General features: G+C 39.5%; 1 protein-coding gene across 3 annotated transcripts in view; it reads left to right on the top strand.

The window, feature by feature from the left end:
• Positions 1–18,977, top strand: part of CXADR (CXADR Ig-like cell adhesion molecule) — a 59,698-nt gene that overhangs the window by 24,949 nt on the left and 15,772 nt on the right. Inside the window, exons 3-7 of one of the 3 annotated variants that reach the window (XM_032878000.1) lie at positions 5,957–6,161; positions 12,234–12,389; positions 13,837–13,959; positions 14,500–14,638; positions 15,722–15,848. In XM_032878000.1, the coding sequence (XP_032733891.1) occupies positions 5,957–6,161; positions 12,234–12,389; positions 13,837–13,959; positions 14,500–14,638; positions 15,722–15,848 (750 nt within the window). Of the gene's footprint in view, positions 1–5,956; positions 6,162–12,233; positions 12,390–13,836; positions 13,960–14,499; positions 14,639–15,721; positions 17,231–18,977 lie in introns of those variants that run through there. The other 2 variants (XM_032877999.1, XM_032877998.1) reach the window with 2 other exon arrangements.

The following is an 18,977-nucleotide window of genomic DNA, read 5'->3' as shown; positions in this document are numbered from 1 at the left end:
GGTCTATTTCTGGGCTCTCTGTTCTGTTCCATTGATCTATGTGTCTGTTTTTGTGCCAGTACCATGCTGTCTTGATGATGACGGCTTTGTAGTAGAGCTTGAAGTCCGGAATCGTGATGCCACCAACTTTGGCTTTCTTTTTCAATATTCCTTTGGCTATTCGCGGTCTTTTCTGGTTCCATATAAATTTTAGGATTATTTGTTCCATTTCTTTGAAAAAAATGGATGGTACTTTGATAGGAATTGCATTAAATGTGTAGATTGCTTTAGGTAGCATAGACATTTTCACAATATTTATTCTTCCAATCCAGGAGCATGGGACATTTTTCCATTTCTTTGTGTCTTCCTCAATTTCTTTCATGAGTACTTTATAGTTTTCTGTGTATAGATTCTTAGACTCTTTGGTTAGGTTTATTCCTAGGTATCTTATAGTTTTGGGTGCAATTGTAAATGGGATTGACTCCTTAATTTCTCTTTCTTCTGTCTTGTTGTTGGTGTAGAGAAATGCAACTGATTTCTGTGCATTGATTTTATATCCTGACACTTTACTGAATTCCTGTACCAGTTCTAGCAGTTTTGGAGTGGAGTCTTTTGGGTTTTCCACATATAGTATCATATCATCTGCGAAGAGTGATAGTTTGACTTCTTCTTTGCCGATTTGGATGCCTTTAATTTCTTTTTTTTGTCTGATTGCTGAGGCTAGGACTTCTGGTGCTATGTTGAATAGCAGTGGTGATAACGGACATCCCTGCCGTGTTCCTGACCTTAGCGGAAAAGCTTTCAGTTTTTCTCCATGGAGAATGATATTTGCGATGGGTTTTTCATAGATGGCTTTGATAATATTGAGGTATGTGCCCTCTATCCCTACACTTTGAAGAGTTTTGATCAGGAAGGGATGCTATACTTTGTCAAATGCTTTTTCAGCATCTATGGAGAGTATCATATGGTTCTTGTTCTTTCTTTTATTAATGTGTTGTAACACATTGATTGATTTGCAGATGTTGAACCAACCTTGCAGCCCTGGAATAAATCCCACTTGGTTGTGGTGAATAATCCTTTTAATGTACTGTTGAATCCTATTGGCTAGTATTTTGGTGAGACTTTTTGTATCTGTGTTCATCAAGGATATTGGTCTGTAGTTCTCTTTTTTGATGGGATCCTTGTCTGGTTTTGGGATCAAGGTGATGCTGGCCTCATAAAATGAGTTTGGAAGTTTTCTTCCATTTCTATTTTTTGGAACAGTTTCAGGAGAATAGGAATTAGTTCTTCCTTAAATGTTTGGTAGAATTCCCCCGGGAAGCCGTCTGGCCCTGGGCTTTTGTTTGTTTGGAGATTTTTGATGACTGTTTCAATCTCCTTACTGGTTATGGGTCTGTTCAGGCTTTCTATTTCTTCCTGGTTCAGTTGTGGTAGTTTATATGTCTCTAGGAATGCATCCATTTCTTCCAGATTGTCAAATTTGTTGGCATAGAGTTGCTCATAATATGTTCTTATAATTGTCTGTATTTCTTTGGTGTTAGTTGTGATCTCTCCTCTTTCAGTCATGATTTTATTGATTTGGGTCCTTTCTCTTTTCTTTTTGATAAGTCTGGCCAGGGGTTTATCGATCTTATTAATTCTTTCAAAGAACCAGCTCCTAGTTTCGTTGATTTGTTCTATTGTTTTTTTGGTTTCTATTTCATTGATTTCTGCTCTGATCTTTATGATTTCTCTTCTCCTGCTGGGTTTAGGGTTTCTTTCTTGTTCTTTCTCCAGCTCCTTTAGGTGTAGGGTTAGGTTGTGTACCTGAGACCTTTCTTGTTTCTTGAGAAAGGCTTGTACCGCTATATATTTTCCTCTCAGGACTGCCTTTGTTGTGTCCCACAGATTTTGAACCGTTGTATTTTCATTATCATTTGTTTCCATGAATTTTTTCAACTTTTCTTTAATTTCCTGGTTGACCCATTCATTCTTTAGAAGGATGCTGTTTAGTCTCCATGTATTTGGGTTCTTTCCAAATTTCCTCTTGTGATTGAGTTCTAGCTTCAGAGCATTGTGGTCTGAAAATATTCAGGGAATGATCCCAATCTTTTGATACCGGTTGAGACCTGATTTAGGACCGAGGATGTGATCTATTCTGGAGAATGTTCCATGTGCACTAGAGAAGAATGTGTATTCTGTTGCTTTGGGATGAAATGTTCTGAATATATCTGTGATATCCATCTGGTCCAGTGTGTCATTTAAGGCCTTTATTTCCTTGTTGATCTTTTGCTTGGATGATCTGTCCATTTCAGTGAGGGGAGTGTTAAAGTCCCCTACTATTATTGTATGATTGTCGATGTGTTTCTTTGATTTTGTTATTAATTGGTTTATATAGTTGGCTGCTCCCACGTTAGGGGCATAGATATTGACAATTGTTAGATCTTCTTGTTGGACAGATCCTTTGAGTCTGATATAGTGTCCTTCCTCATCTCTTATTATAGTCTTTGGCTTAAAATCTAATTGATCTGATATAAGGATTGCCACTCCTGCTTTCTTCTGATGTCCATTAGCATGGTAAATTGTTTTCCACCCCCTCACTTTAAATCTGAAGGTGTCTTCGGGTTTAAAATGAGTTTCTTGTAGGCAACATATAGATGGGTTTTGTTTTTTTATCCATTCTGATACCCTGTGTCTTTTGATTGGGGCATTTAGCCCAATAACATTCAGGGTAACTATTGAGAGATATGAATTTAGTGCCATTGTATTGCCTGTAAGGTGACTGTTAGTGTATATTGTTTCTGTTCCTTTCTGATCTACTACTTTTAGGCTCTCTCTTTGTTTAGAGGACCCCTTTCAATATTTCCTGTAGAGCTGGTTTGGTGTTTGCAAATTCTTTCAGTTTTTGTTTGTCCTGGAAGCTTTTAATCTCTCCTTCTCTTTTCAATGATAGCCTAGCTGGATATAGTATTCTTGGCTGCATGTTTTTCTCCTTTAGTACTCTGAATATATCATGCCAGCTCTTTCTGGCCTGCCAGGTCTCTGTGGATAAGTCTGCTGCCAATCTAATATTTTTACCATTGTATGTTACAGACTCCTGAATAATTTCTTAAAAAGCAAAACAAAATCTTCATAGCAAAATAATTTATAAAGTATTTAATCTAAAAAATGAAATAGCAAAATACTGTTACAGAAATTTTCCTAATTATGAAGTATTAAGTATTATTAAGTATTATTTTAATTTAGTTTAATTTAGTTAAACTAATAGTTTACTGTAGCAGGGGCCTGGGCTGGAGAAGTTAGCCATCCTTGCTCCCTGTGTGATCTCTTTAGTCAGCAAACAGTGACCATGTGCTATGCACTTAACATATGCCGGGAAGTGTTTTATAGATTTTAATTATATATTGTTGTTTAAGCCTTAAAACACCCTAAAATGAGAATTTTTATGCATGTGAAGAAGAGGAAATGGAGGCCCAGGATCACACAGCTGGCAACAGATGCAGATGGGGTTTGAGCTGAGGTCTCTCTCGCCTCCTACTGCACTTTATGATCCCTGGCTCCATCCCATGCTGCCTCCTATGTTTCATAAGCCTCTGTCTTCCTGTAGAATAGGAAAAAGACACCTACCTCTCATGGTTGTGATGAGAATGCATAAGGATTTTATAAGCTTAAAAGTCCTGTAAAAATTAATACAGTGCCAAGTCTATAAACATACCAAGTCAAATAGATGTGGTTTGCATCTTAGCTGTGGGACTTTGCAAAAGTTGGTGTGTGAGAGCCACTGCTGCTCTCAGCTTCAGGGTTAAATGCAGACGGCGCCACACCATCCTTGCAGTGTTGTGAAGAAGAATCAGAATTGCCTGGTCAATGTTAGTTCTCTGTCACATGACCGCATTTGTGGTACTGTTTTCGTGGGAAAATACTAAGAGAGTTTACAAAATAACTAACAGTGAGGACGCATCTTGTCAGACTCATTAAAAAGCTGCTAAAGTGTGTTTATAGCACAATGAGGGATTGAGTATAGTAGACTGAACATGGGAGTCACTAGTTCAGTGCGGAGGAGGACCTTTCAACTGCTGCTTTTATTTACTTAGCAGACTGGTATTGAGTGCAGACATTTAATATATAAATTTTAAAATCCAGTGGACAAAGGGTGGGATTAGCATCACAAGGGGTGATGATACCGAAAAGAACCCAAGTCCCTGCCATCAAGAAATTCCTGCAGAGGACACTGATATTCCGGTTATACTGCCCATAATTAACATCTTAAATAAAAATTACTTGCAGGATATAGACTAGTAGTGTTCTCTGATTATTTAGTTTGGTGCCGCTGCTCTTTGACCCTTAGGTCAAAGATGACCAGATGACCAGAATGAAGGATTTCGTTAGCAAGTGTGAAAAAAATATCAAGTATGTTAATTTGGGTGATAGAGATGATTATTATAATTCTCCTCCTAGCCAAGTTTAACAAAGAATTTTATTTTCCCTCTAAATCTAGCCTTTAGTTATTTCCATTAAAGCTTATAACAGTGGCCCAGAAAACTCAGTGGAATTAGAAAGGGGTCATTGCTCTTTGTCTCAGAAGACTAGTTGAAAGGTCCTGTTACCCTGGGCACATATATCCCAAGAGGTTTAAAACTTTGTCTTTTAGAGTCTAGAACCCTCAAGTGCCTCTGACTTTGTATTAAGATAAAAAAAAATGTTGTCTTTTTTGTTGTTGTTAGAGTCCACCCGTAAATTATCACAAGCATTTTTTGGGGAATAAGGGTGGTGGTATTTACCTGATTTTATACATTTGATTGACATACTGTAAGCTCTGAGACTACTGAAAAGCAGCGTGCATAGGAATTCACACATCTGTGTTCCTCTCCAGTCTAACTAAATTACTCTCTTATGTAGGGCTGTATTACTTACATTGGGTCTTGGTTTTCCTATTTATTTATTAAATTTTTCTTGTGAATTTGTTTTTATTGGAATATAAGGGATGGGTTGGGAAGTGTCATGGGGGTTAGGCCTTACCGGGTAAATGTCCACTCTGATCTGCTTGGGAGGAGAACTTCTGGAGCTTTTTCTTTTTGGAGCTGCTGCTTTCGCTGCCAGCAGCCTCTTCAGGTCCACTGGTGAGTGGCTCCTGGTTTTCCATTTGAAATGAAAGTGTGTGACCATACTCAAGGATTCCATTGATCTCTGTTTTCTTTTTCTTTCTCCTTCTTTCTTTCTTTCCTCCTTTCTTTCTTTCTTTCTTTCTTTCTTAGATTTTATTTATTACTATTTTTAAAATTAATTTCTTGAGAGAGAGAGTGCAAGTGGGTTGAGGGACAGGGGGAGGGGAGAGAGAATCTCAAGCAGACTTCATGCTCAGTGTAGAGCCTAATGTGAGGCTCAGTCTCAGGACTCTAAGATCCTGACGAGTAAAATCAAGAGTCAGATGCTTAAGTGACTGAGCCACCCAGGCCTCCAAGATTTGATTTGATTTGATTTTTTTTAAAGATTTATTTATTAAAAACACATTATTTGAGAGAGACAGTGAGAGCACAAGCCAGGGTGGGGGGACACACAAGTGCAGTCTCCACACAAGCAGAAACGGGGGGACAGAGGGAGAGGGAAAAGCAGGCTTCCTGCTGAGCAGGAAGTGCTTAATCCCAGGACTTTGGGATCATGACCTCAGTTGAAGGCAGACGCTTAACTGACTGAGCCCCTCTAGTGTACACCCTCCCCATGATTTCATCTTTAAGTAATCTTTACACCCATAATGGGATTCAAACTTAGAACCCTGAGATCAAGAGTCGTATGTTCTACTGACTGAGCCAGCCAGGCACCCTGTGATGTCTTGTTTTCTTAATACATGATTTGAATAATTGTAGTTTTCCTGATGATACTGTGTTTTTATTCTTTTTTGGATCCTACAGAAAGTACCATGGTGTGTCCACAGCTCCTTTAATGAGACAGAGGGCTTGCTTATTTGTTTTTTCCCTGTCTTATTTTGGTTTTCTTTCAGATTATTTTATATTCTGGAGACAAAATTTATGACGACTACTATCAAGATCTGAAAGGACGAGTACATTTTACAAGTAGTGACCTCAAATCTGGTGACGCATCAATAAATGTAACAAATTTACGGTTGTCGGATATTGGCACATATCAGTGCAAAGTGAAAAAAGCTCCTGGTGTTGGAAATAAGAAGATTCAGCTGACAGTTCTTGGTAAATTGTTTGTATTAATGTTACTTGTTACCAGAGTAATACAACACGGTTCTGTAGTAGCATTTGAAGTAATCCTAAGTCCTCAAATAACATAAAACCAGTACCATTTTTTGGATTAAAAATATAAGAGGTGATCAGCTTCTTTGTGAAATTCATAAAAGAGTTTAAAGGCAAATGAAAGAGTTTTGTGATACGGAAGAAGAACCCCAAGCCAGGCTTTAGGAAATCCAGGTGTTTTGTTTTTGTTTTTGTTTTTGGTATTTTTCTTAGATTTGCCTTGGCCTCAGCCTACCTTTTGAAACACAAAAAGATTTAATTATCCTTAAATCTCTATCCTGTTCCATTCAGTTCAGAAGTGGTTGTTATGGGCACTTCAAGCTTTTTTCAAACTATGTAACTTTAATAAATGAGATTTCTATGATGAATACTTGGAGTATTTAGAACAGAGAAGATGGAATATAGTAGAACAAATATTGAAGGGATAAGGCCACTAGACATCAGATAATCATTTATTTTTTTTTATTTTTTAGTTTTTTTTCAGATTTTATTTATTTGACAGACAGGGAGAGAGGGAACATAAGCAGAGGGACTGGGAGAGGCAGAAGCAGGCTTCCCGCTGAGTGGGGAGCCTGTTGCAGGGCTCGGTCCCACGACCCTGGGATCATGACCTGAGCCGAAGGCAGTGGCTTAACCACTGAGTCACCCAGGCGCCCCATCAGATAATTGTTTTAACCTCTCCGAGCATCACTGTTTTTCATCCTTAAGGTAAAGGGATTAGACAAATGATCACTAGGCTTTCTTGTTTTCTCTATGACAGTTAAGAAGGAGATGAGTAAACTGGCAAAGACTGCAATGTTCATTCTTCTCTAGATTCTGTGGTTGTGCACAAGCAGTCTTAATTCCTTCAAACTGAGAAACTGGAAGGTTATAAAGTATACTTCTAAAGTCTTAACATGGTAGACTTTACCCAGAAGTACAATGGGTGCCATGTAGAAAAACATAGTTGTCTAGCTCTGTTTTATGATAGGAAATTCCCCCGTTTTGTGACTTAAGGTGTCCTGTTTTGGGTTACACTTGGAGACACATTTTTGGAAGGAAATTTGGGTGTCTGGAACTGCCTGGCATACCTCTAGAAGTAACCAATCAAGGCAGTTCTCCCCCCACATCCACTCTACCTCATTCCTTTTGTTTTAGAGAACTGATTGGTGGTGGGGAGGGTGAAAAAGTTAGAGGTGCTGGATTCCAGACTCCTTTAAAACATCACCGTTTTCTAAAGAATGAGTATAAGAGCTGGTGGAGACTAGGAGCAAGAATGTGGATTTTCGTGCACTCCGGTGGCAACTTCAGGGGTTTTCTTTGGTAAGACTGCCTTCCACTGGCAGCATTGTTGAGTGCGTACACAAGGAAGTCCTGGTAAAAGGCACTTCGTCCTGAATGGCCCTGGTTCAAAATATTCCCTATGGTATGAAAGCCACTGAACCTGAATAGGGAACCAGGAGAGAGAATATGGTAACATTGGGAATTCTAGCTTCTGTGTCTTCATTTAATAAACATGGAGTTACCTTTCTATCTCATAAATGTGAAAGCAGGTAACATTTTAATAACTTGTCTGAACTCTTATCTCAGGCCCAGGCATACCTGGGATTACAACTCTGTGAATCTTCTTTTATTTATAACACACTCTCCAGGAAATATTGAGTTGATATAGAGATGGAATCTTAACTGGTCCGTAATGTACCAGACTATACCTGTTACCAGAATTATTTGTTGTGGACCCTGCAGTGGGCAGGTACAGTGGGAAGAATGCAGTTGGCTCACATTCCCAGAAATGGTGTGAACAACACAGTATGTGTGGCCGTGTGTATGTTCCCATGGGACCAGGTTCTGTATTGAATTTGCAGGTCCTGACTGAAGGGATCACTACAGCACAAGGCAGCTCATTTCGCAGAAGGAACCTGAGTCAGTAATAACGGTTGGCACATAATGTGGCCAAGCACACTCATGACAGCAACCAGACCGCCATGCAGCAGAGATGTCCCATTTTCATTAAACCTTACAACCCAGCATTTCATACCTCAGGATGGATAAGGGAGAAGCACTGACAGTAACTCCTTTTGTTATGTCTGTGGGGGATCACCATGGCCTCACAAGCTGTGAATCCAAACCAGGAAGGGAGGAGAGGTGAAGTGGAGGGTAAGAGGAGAAAGGGAAGTGATTACTGAGGGCCAGTGGGGATGACTAATACTCTGATTTGGCAAGCTGTGTCAGAGCTGGAGGAGAATTTCCTGTAGTGCTCTCTTCCATGTTCTCAGATGAGTCATGGCTGCTGCTGGGAGACACTCCCAGAATTTTCTCTTGTAAGTGACTGTTGAATGGAAGCTTATCTGTTAGCTCTACCTGAGACATCTGCTTGGATAGTCTAGAGGAAAAACAAAACGAAGTGCCCTCTAGGGACCAGACCCAGTGTTAGTCCAGTGGAACTCAGTTCACTTGGAGGCCTTGCCTAATACCTTCATTCACTTTTGGGGAATCTGGAGGAGATGCCACCAAGGCGTTCACAGAGTAATGATGCTTATTCATTGAGCCCCGTGTGCTGTGTGAACATGACCTGGGATGACTGTTAGCTGCCTGGGTGTGAGGGTGAAGTGTTATTATAGCTTGCCCCATTGCCAGAGCCTGCCCTACTCTTCAGATAGGCCAAAAGTTCATGTGGATGCAACTCAGTAACAAAGGGAATTGATTGAGGGTTAATATGTGGCCAAATATCACTAGCACCTTCTGCCCCTTGACCTCTGAAGGGGCATATGATTGAGATCTTTTGATATAAACAGATTATGTTTTCTTGATGAGTAGAACAACAATTAATTGTTTTCCTGGTTGTATACAGCCCAGTCGCATGTGGGGTAGCTCAGTGAACGCTGGCCCTGAGGGATTTGTAAGCCATCGGTGAAGGACAAGGCATTTTTTCCCCTATTTTTTTATTTTGAAATAGTTTCAAAATAAAATAGAAAAGTTTCTCTAATTGAACATGACTGTTTTCCTCTCTATTGAGTGCAAAAAAAGAAAAGTATCTTGGGACCCACTTTGAGACTATGCAGTATCTTGTTTCTCCTCAAACTTTTGCCCGTGATTTCAGTGCATGACTTCACTTGGAGACAGGGTATTTTGTTGTTGTTCCATAACTTAGCCCATTTATTATAGGCTAGCGGTGTTTTAAATGGTGGAGCTTCTACTGGTCTTTCAGCTCCTTTAGTCACTTTTCTGTGATGGCAGAAGTGCTGTTTATCCAGGCACTCTTGGCTACTATTTTCATGTAGGAGCCACAATGCCAGATCCCCACAGCTCGTCTTCATCTTGGTTTTGCCACAGAAGGAACATGTGTACTTGGCGTGCTGGCTCCTGTCAATCTTCTGCACCATTTTCCTGAGGGAGGCACCATAACAGGTCCCATATTTGGCAACGATTCCGACCTTCTTGATGCATTTAGCCGTGTTGCTGCAAACTAGTTCTGAGCCCAGAGCATGGTGTCTTCAACCAAGCAAAAATAGCAATTCTGGGTGGATGATGTGATGTCCCTTATTGGAATTTAGAGTGTTTCTCCCACAGACTGATGCAGGCCATTAGTGTGGAGGGGTGATGGTAGGGTACGTGTATGGAGTACAGCGTTACTACACTGCTGGAATGCTGCCCGGGTACAAGTTGGTGGACACGCACCTTTTCTTGAGAAGGACTGTTGGCTGTGCTAATAATGGTCGTGGAAGCAAATGTTCTGGGGACAATGGCCAGGTATCCTGGAACCCCAGGCCAAAGAAACATTAGAAAATAAGACTTTTGTATCTGTAAGTCTTCCTTTGTGGTTTTTATCTTTCTTTCAGTATATGCAAGTGCCATGAATTACGAGTTATCTTCCTGTGGTATAATGGTTGGGGTTGGCCTGTGAAAGACTTGCACTTTCTCCTCCCAGTGGAAAGCAGGCCCCTCCAGAGTGACACCCAGAAGCCAGGGTAGCTGGGCAGAGAACCTGATGCGGGGCTCCATCCCAGGACCCTGAGATCATGACCCGAGTCGAAGGCAGAGGCTTTAACCCACTGAGCCACCCAGGCACCCCACCAATAGATTTTTGATGTATGAAGCAGTGCTTTAATATCTCACAATATCTGCTAATTTATGTAGTAAAGGATATATTTGGTAGTTTGAAAAAATGAAGAAAAGAGCTCATTTCTTTGAAGATTCAAGGATGAAATAATTTGCAAAACTGATGTAAAGTTTTTCATTGATGTAGTTCCCCAGGGCAACTGATCAATCTGAAAAAGGAACATATTTGCTTAGGAAAGTAAACAGTGCAATTAAATGCTGTGTCCACCCTTGTTAAAAGGTACAGGCAGTAAGAAGAGTGGAGAAATGAAATCAAATTTAAGTATTATCAAAGAATGTGTAAAGATGTGAGATCATGAATGGCAACCTTTGTTTAAGATGCTCCGCGGTAATTCTTTTGGTCGACTTTGGAAAACAGTTTGAGTGTTTCTTATTGAGTTAAACATGCACTTACTAGATATGATCCAGGAATTACCAAGAAAAAGGAAAATGTGTGAATATTTACGTAGTGTTGAAGCAGCATTTCTAATAGCACAAAACTGTAGAACCCATTTACATTTTCATAGCAGTGAAACAATAAAAGCCCATCTCCAGGACTGAAAGAATAAAAATTAGCTCCGACTGAAAAAGAAGCAAGCAGGCCTGCTATTTACCAGACTGGGAAGACATGCAGTAAAACCCACCGTTCATAGGGAGCGCTGTTCCTCCCAAGGTTGTGGAGTGGAGGTAAACTAGAAACTGCTGTTGCTTCCCCATTCTTGCCCCCACTTTACTCATCTTTTCCTGGGGTCCTCTGTTGCTAAATGTCCCTCATCTCCAGCGTAATCCCTGCTTCTCCTAATCTTGCCTTGGAAGTAGCCTCTGATTTAGAACGGGTCCACACCACTCTTGGCCCATCCTCAGAATCTTTCAGGATCCCTCCTCTAATGGTGACAGGCTACACATCTTTTCCCGTGGAGTTTAGCTGATTGAGCTTTAACATGAGCCCTAAAACTGGAAACCATGTTTGCTGGTGGATGAATGGGGAAGCAAATCTGTGTTCTAGTCCCTTGATAGAATACAGCTCAGCATTAAAAAAGAGTGATCTGGCGACTGCATGGATCAGCATCAAAAGACAGTGAATAAAAGGAGTAAGACTGAAAAAAAAAAGTAAATGGGTATTATTCCATTTATATGATTCTAGGAGCAGTAGAACAAATCTAGTGTGTGCTAGAAATTTGATATGTGGCTTCCTGGGACCAGGGTTGTGGCATCAGATCTCAGCATGAGGGCAATTGCTTGGGAGAGGTTAAGCCGTGCTTGATGGTGGTACTTACACAGTTGTTCAAAATGATCCCCCCAGAAGATGCAGTTGTGTTGGTTTTATTGTATGTACATTGTGTCGTAAATTCAGCAGAGGTGTTATTCCAGTGTTTGGAGTGAGTTACAAGGAAGGGGTTTAGCAGCGGCTCTAAACAGTTTCCCAGAGAGACCTGGAGTGTACCGTCAGGTTGACCTTTTTATAACAGTGCTCTCTGGATGGTTTGGGGTTAATGTAAATGCAGAGTGTTAATTGGTCCTGTTATCAACATTATTTGTTATAAATCCCCCAAATGGTAAGATAACAGCCCTCAGAGGGATATGACATGCCACAGACTCCCAGAGCGCTACCTTCATGTCAGGTACTGAGTAGAAGAATAGGTAAGGATTGGAGGGAAGTGGAAGCCGCCTGCACCACCTTCTTTTTTTGGATGCGCCCCTTGTAATGAAGGAGCCCAGAGCCCCTGCCTGAGAGGCCTGAGCTCATTCGTGCCTGCTTCATGTTGCGTAGTTGGGTAAACTGGTGCTGATGACTTCTTACTGTCTTTTGATCTTGTCCCCTCGGAACTCAGGACCACATGATAATGAGTCAGTGGTTGTGCAATGTACTGTGTGTTTAATCCTTGTAAACATAAGTTCTGTTGTCTTGTGTAAAGTTACCATTTACTCTTTTCTCAGTTAAGCCGTCAGGTATAAGATGTTACGTTGATGGATCAGAAGAAATTGGAAATGACTTCAAACTAAAATGTGAACCTAAGGAAGGTTCGCTTCCGTTACAGTATGAATGGCAGAAGTTGTCCAACTCACAGAAACTGCCCACTTTATGGTTACCAGGTACTGGTGATATTACAGATTGTACTATATGCCATCAGTTTGGACTTCATCTAGTGGTGTGTGTGTGTGTGTGTGTATTTTGAAATTCCCAGATACCTCCCCTTTTCTGTACAAAACAATCAGGATTCCATGAGAATTATTCAGTGTTTTACAATGACAACTTAGTGTCTAAATCGTGTTAATGATAACATTTTTATAATCTCACTGCTTAGGATATTATAGTTTCTTTGTTGTATATTTTTTAATTGATAGTAATACTGGTGGAAAATACAATCATAATGTAGACAATGGCTTAGTTATAATAAGAGTAGGATCTTGAATGCTTTGCCTAGATTTATGATGAAGTAGGATTTCTCTCCACCTCTTCCTTTTCTCAAACTAAGAGGCCAAAACTATATGACCCCTTCTGACTCTGAAACATCTTTCTTCCATCTGCAGGGATAAAATAGGTTTTGAAATCGTCTGCACCAAAGAGCCTTTGTGGGGTGGAATTTTTGGTTTTGTTTTTTAAAATAATCTCTAGGCCCAGTATGGGGCTCAAACTCCTCACCACCCTGAGATCAGGCGTTGCAAGTTCTACCAGTTGAGTCAGCCAGGCGCCCCACTGTTTTTTAGAATCAGTGTGCCTCTGCTTCAGCTGAGGCTGTATGTGGCTAAGGCAGTCCTGGATTCTCTGGCTTGTGATACAAATGAACTAGAGGGCAGTAACAGCTGGTCCTTGAACAAAACAGGTTTGAACCATGAAGGTCCATTAATACATGGATTTTTTTACAGAGCGTACTGTAAATGTATTTTCCTTAACGATTTTCTTAGTAGCATTTTCTTCCCAGCTTACTCATCGTAAGAATGCAGTATATAACACAGATACAATGTAAAACGTGCCCCTCGGCTGTTTATGCTATTGTAAGGTTTCCAGTCAAGAGTAGGCTCATTATAGTTACCTTCCAGGGACACATGGGTGGCTCCGCTGATTGAGCGTTGGACTCTTGATTTCTGCTCGGGTGCTTATCTCGGGGTCTCGAGATGGAGCCTGTGTCAGGCTCCGGGCTCAGGGCAGAGTCAGTTTGAGATTCTCTCTCCCCCTCTCCCTCTGTGCCCCCTGCTCGTGTGTGCGCTGTCTTGCTCTAAATAAATAATAAAATTCTTTTAAAAATTACAGTTACATTTTGGGGGAGTCGAAAGTTACACCCTGATCGTTAACTGTGCAGGAAATCAGAATCCTTACACGCCTGCCCATGCCCCCCTCCCCTGCCATTGTTTGAGAGTCAGCTGTGTCTGCGTTCTGGAGGCGTTCACATGTCTCCATAGACATTTGTTCATACCCAGCTTCCGTTCGTCTCACTTTTACCTGGATTGTCAAGCTTAACATAGTTTGCCTTTACTAAAAACTTAACAATACAACATTGTAAAGATGGGTTATGCCGTATACTTCCTTTTTTCCCCATAGACATGAAGTCACCTGTTATATCTGTAAAAAATGCCTCTACTGAGTACTCTGGGACGTACAGTTGTACAGTCACAAACAGAGTAGGCTCCGATCAGTGCCAGCTACGCCTGAATGTTGTTCCACGTAAGTACCTTCTTTCTGCCTGTTGTGATGACATCTGTTTGCATTGTCGTCATATAGCTTCCTTTGGTTCAGTCAGCAAGTGTGTATTGAGGGCAAGGGGATGTTAACTTGGCAAAGGACTCTGTGACTTGGTTATTTGCTATTCTAAGTCATGGGAAGGGGAAAAAATATATAGCCTTTATTATTGTAATGACATTAAGAAGGTAAGAGTTGTCAAATTTACTGTTGTATTTAGACATTAGAAGTATAAGGTATTTAGAACATTCTTCTATGCCAACCAAGATAGCTATGATATTAAAATCTTTTAGTCTAGTTTCATGATTTTTATGCTTGAAATAGATTATATAGTCCAGAAGAAAGTTCTTCTAGTGGGTCTTTCCACTGGACCCAAAACTAATAAATGTGTTCCTTAAAGTTAGTATATGCAATATGTGCAATGAAATCAGTCCATTGTGATGTACCCTTAACCTTCAATATGACTAGATACGGATACAGATTTTTTTTACTATTAATTATTTTCTTATTAACATCTTATTCTAGCTTCAAATAGAGCTGGAACAATTGCAGGAGCTATTGTAGGAATTTTGCTTGCTCTAGTGCTCATTGGTCTTATCGTCTTTTGCTGTCGTAAAAAGCGCAGAGAAGAAAAATATGAAAAGGAGGTTCATCATGATATCAGGTAATTAAGTGACACAAGAGTTGACTGATAGAAATTAAATTTTTTATGTCTCTAAAGCATTGATTCTCTTAACCATCTGAAGCATTTACCCCGCTACAACTGGATAAAAGCTCTTTCCCTCAATACATTTGAAAGCATTTACTTTCAGTTTCAAGTGCACGGAACCGACCAACCTCTGTTGTGCCCTGCCTCCGGCCCTTATTTTGAATCCTATTTTAAGAGCTACTGCAAATGCTTATCTTAAGACTGTCTGCCTTCTCCCAATAAAGTGCAGGCATGAAGTTTTTCAAAAAATGAGCAGATGTTGAGGTTTAGAAAGACAGACCTGATAGTATCAAGTCACATTGGTAATTTATAGAACTGTTAGTAACTGTGATTTTATTTTTTAATATTCTAAACTAGTAGATCTTAACTAGAAGTGTGCATTGCGTTTTAGAACTTTAAAAGAATAACATACGACTTAAATAACATCCAGCAGGTAAATTGACATTTGCTAGGTCTGGCTTGGGGTCTGGACACTTGTCTTTTTAAACTGCACCAGAGGTAACTCTGGTGCATATTCTTTGTCATTGCTTGGTATGAAAATTCTTATGCGTAGATTCTGATTTTTTGTAAATTTTTAATCTGCTAAGTTTTCAGCTAAGGTCTTAGAGAAGTAATTTCCATAACAAAAAAAATTTTTTTGGAGGGGGAGAAATATTTCTATAGATGTTAATGCCTTACCAATTACAATGTGTTGGCGTGTTGGCCGACTATAACTATCGATTGTCTTATCAGTGATAGTAGAGTATGAAGAAATTCAAGTTTGTTCCTTATAAGACAGCATTCTAGAATCAAATTTTTGTAAAACTTACATTTTATTATGTATGAAGGAATACACTCTGTAAATGATAGATTTGGGACGAATACACAGTTCATAACATTGTACCTTATTGCAGTTGCTTTTTTGTGTGTCATGCACTCTTTTATATACACGATACTTAGAGGATCTTTCTTCACCCATATCCATTTTTCATAGCTTATGTAATTGTGGGTTTTTAGAAACTTGTTCTTTGAACTTGTGTTGGGATCTTTGCTTTCTAGGGAAGACGTGCCTCCTCCAAAGAGCCGTGCGTCCACCGCCCGGAGCTACATCGGCAGCAATCACTCGTCCCTGGGCTCCATGTCTCCTTCCAACATGGAAGGGTATGCCAAGACTCAGTATAACCAGGTACCAAGTGAAGACTTCGAACGTACTCCTCAGAGCCCGACTCTCCCACCTGCTAAGGTAGCTGCCCCTAATCTAAGTAGGATGGGAGCGGTGCCTGTGATGATTCCAGCACAGAGCAAGGACGGGTCCATAGTGTAGAGCCTCTGCACTTCCATCTGTGCTTTCCAGGTTTCTTTTCTCCTCTTCGGGTAGGAAGACTGTTCCGTTCTAAATTCTGCTACCGGCCTCAACATATATCAAGAACTTAACCAGAACCTGAAAATTATGCTTTAAAAAGTTTTGTTTGGTTACTGAAATAGTAAAGTTGAATTGAAGTCACTAAAGACAGATTGACCAACTGAAAAATATTTCCTTTAAGGGATTGATTTGATAGATTTCTAAATATCAACACTTAAAAGATATAGCACTTTGAATATGAAATCCTAGGTGAAGAAATTGGTGAACTTATATGCACCCTAAGTTGATACTTGAATCATGTGCAAGTGGTACTTCCTATTTTCTACCATTTATTTTTAGGTTGCCTTTCTCAATTAATTTGTGACCTGGTATCCCCTCCAAATTGGTAAAGAGACATCCATGGCAAAAATAATTACGACACATCTATGTTTGTTCTTTTTTGAAACTTCTTTGGAAGCTTATTTAAATATGAGTTTGAAACAGCTCTAATAACATAGAAAACACTACAGTGTTCTAGAAATTACTAGTTTTACTTCCGAATCATTTATAGACCTTGTCTATGAAATGACTTATAACTATTTAATTGATAGACTGCTATAGGCAACAAGGACATAGTAAGCTCCTTTACATGCTAAAATAAAGGAGCATCTCTCTGATTCATTTAGAGATACTAGTTAGTGGTGCGGTAGTGAATATGGGTTTTGTTGATGAGTGATCTGATGCCTTGAGGCCTGTGGCCGTCTTCAGAACAATGATCAGTCAGACAAGGATGGAATATTTTGCAGTTCCCAACTAAATACTAGCCCTTGAGGTGATATTTTTCTAATAAGAAAAATTATGACTCATTATTTGACAATTACAGTTTGAAATTCCCCAATCATTGGTTCCAAATTTAAAAACATTTTTTCAGTGTTTTAGGGGGGGTGGATTATGTTGGTGTTGCACAATATATGTTTTAGAAACATGTAATCCTACATTTACCACTTGAATGTGGTTCCTGGAGGTTATTTTCTTCATGGACTCAGAATGATGAAATACATTTTCAGCTAGGAGGTGTCCTCCATCGATTCTGTATTTCAGACTTGGGAGGATGTATAGCTCTTTTATGGCCAACATGTCCTTGTGTAGTTGCAGAAAATCAAGGTGAGCTTTGAAAAGAGTGAGTCTTAGTTTTGTGAAAGTGATTTATTCTTTAAAAAAAAAAAGGGGGGGGGGAGAAATAAAAGGAAAAGGAGTAAAAGGTATACTCCTAACTGCCAAATGTGTTAAATACTATTGTAGTAGAAGAAAGTGAGTTTATTGTATTTCCCTTAAGATTGTGAGGGAGTGTGGATATAGTAAAATGAGCCAACAGTTTCTTTATAGTAAATAAGGTTTGCAATAAATTATTTCACTAGCTCTAAAACCTTTTCCCTAGATTTTGATAGGGAGTCGGTTTCTGTTGATCTCTTCGGGTGCTGTGGTGGTAAATGCTACATTATAAATTAATGTTCGTATGAATTTGAGATTAGGCAGAGTATTGTGTATACTTTTTAATGCTGAACTTAAGCTGAATGTCTGTGTAATGGATTAGTGTATAGTTTTATATATTTGGAAGCATTTTTTAGTAGGTTTTTAACCCTATATATTATTGCTTTTATACTTGCGTTAACATTTTCATCTGTGCCTTTGGGTAATTTTAATTTTTATTATGAATTTCTGGTGCCTATGAGCTAGCTATCACCTGAAAGGTGCTTAGAGGTGAAGGTACTGTTAAAAACACATCACTGTGACAACCTTTCTCTTTTCATACTTTGAATCTTGCCTCCTCTTCCCTCTTCTTTTTGGGTGCAACTTAACCGATTGTGTTATTCATAAAGATTCTCAAATTTCAACATCCCCAGCACTCTTCGACTGTGTATGATTTTGTAAAAGTAGCTATTTTTGAATGCCAGATGTTTGGCCTGTTTTATATAATAAATTTATAAGATAGTGTAAGAATAAATAACAGATCACAGACTTGGATAATAAAAGCATTTGATCCTTCCCATCCCCAGTTTTCGTACAGTGAAGATTACTCTGTCAATCTAAGTAGGAACTATGGTAAAAGGTGGACGTGTCCACCTCTCTAAGATGTGGCTCTGAGTAATCAGACTCTCCCAGAAGCGCTTTCAGGTCCACACTGCTTACAGCCTGAGAACAGAGCTCGTAAAACGTCACTTGTGTGACCTGAGAAGACCGGCTGGGTAGGATTAAGTTTTGAGGACAGAGTTCAGTTTTAGACTTAACTTCTCCAGCTGTTCTCATTATAAATTTCAGTTGATCCAAAAGTCAGATCGGTTAGGTACTGATAACTTCCCAAATGATTCTCAGCAATCATTCAGTTGCTCTGGAAGTATTTCTTCTAGAATAACTTAGTAATCATCAAGCAATTCAACCAAACCTGGCTATTCAAAGCATTACCATGAGAAAGCCAGTCCAGGCTGCTCCAGAACGGCCCTGCATCTTTGAGGAGAATCCATTTGATTCTCTTTGACACCTGAGACTTGACATACACAGGATCATTTGGAAAGAAATGGTACTGGCAAGGATGAGTTCTGTGCTTAGAATATGTAGTTCACTGGTGTTCTTTCTCTTATTGGCAGTCTTACCAGTATTCCCCTCTTTGAGAACCCCCCAAATTTCTTACCAATTTTACTGATGACCAGTTTATTCAGACAAATGACTTTCTTTAAATTTGGGCTATCTGCCATGGAGTGGTTACTTTGGAAACACAGTCTGAGTGTGTCTTGGGAGGGTTTAGTTGAAGAAATGCAGTTAAATTATGGATATGAAGAAATACCTGATTTTGTTAAAATGCTAATTTTTAGGATTGAGTTCTGGAAATTTGGAGCAAGCGAAGGGGCAAGTAAACATTTTGATTAAATATAGAAAGAACTCATTGCATGAAGTTGGATATTCAATTCTGTAACG

The sequence above is a fragment of the Lontra canadensis genome, unplaced genomic scaffold (genome assembly GCF_010015895.1).
Source record: "Lontra canadensis isolate GAN:19392208 unplaced genomic scaffold, GSC_riverotter_1.0 scaffold62, whole genome shotgun sequence".
NCBI lineage: Eukaryota > Metazoa > Chordata > Mammalia > Carnivora > Mustelidae > Lontra > Lontra canadensis.
Note: the sequence above shows the minus strand (reverse complement) of the source record. Positions and strands in the feature narration are given on the sequence as shown.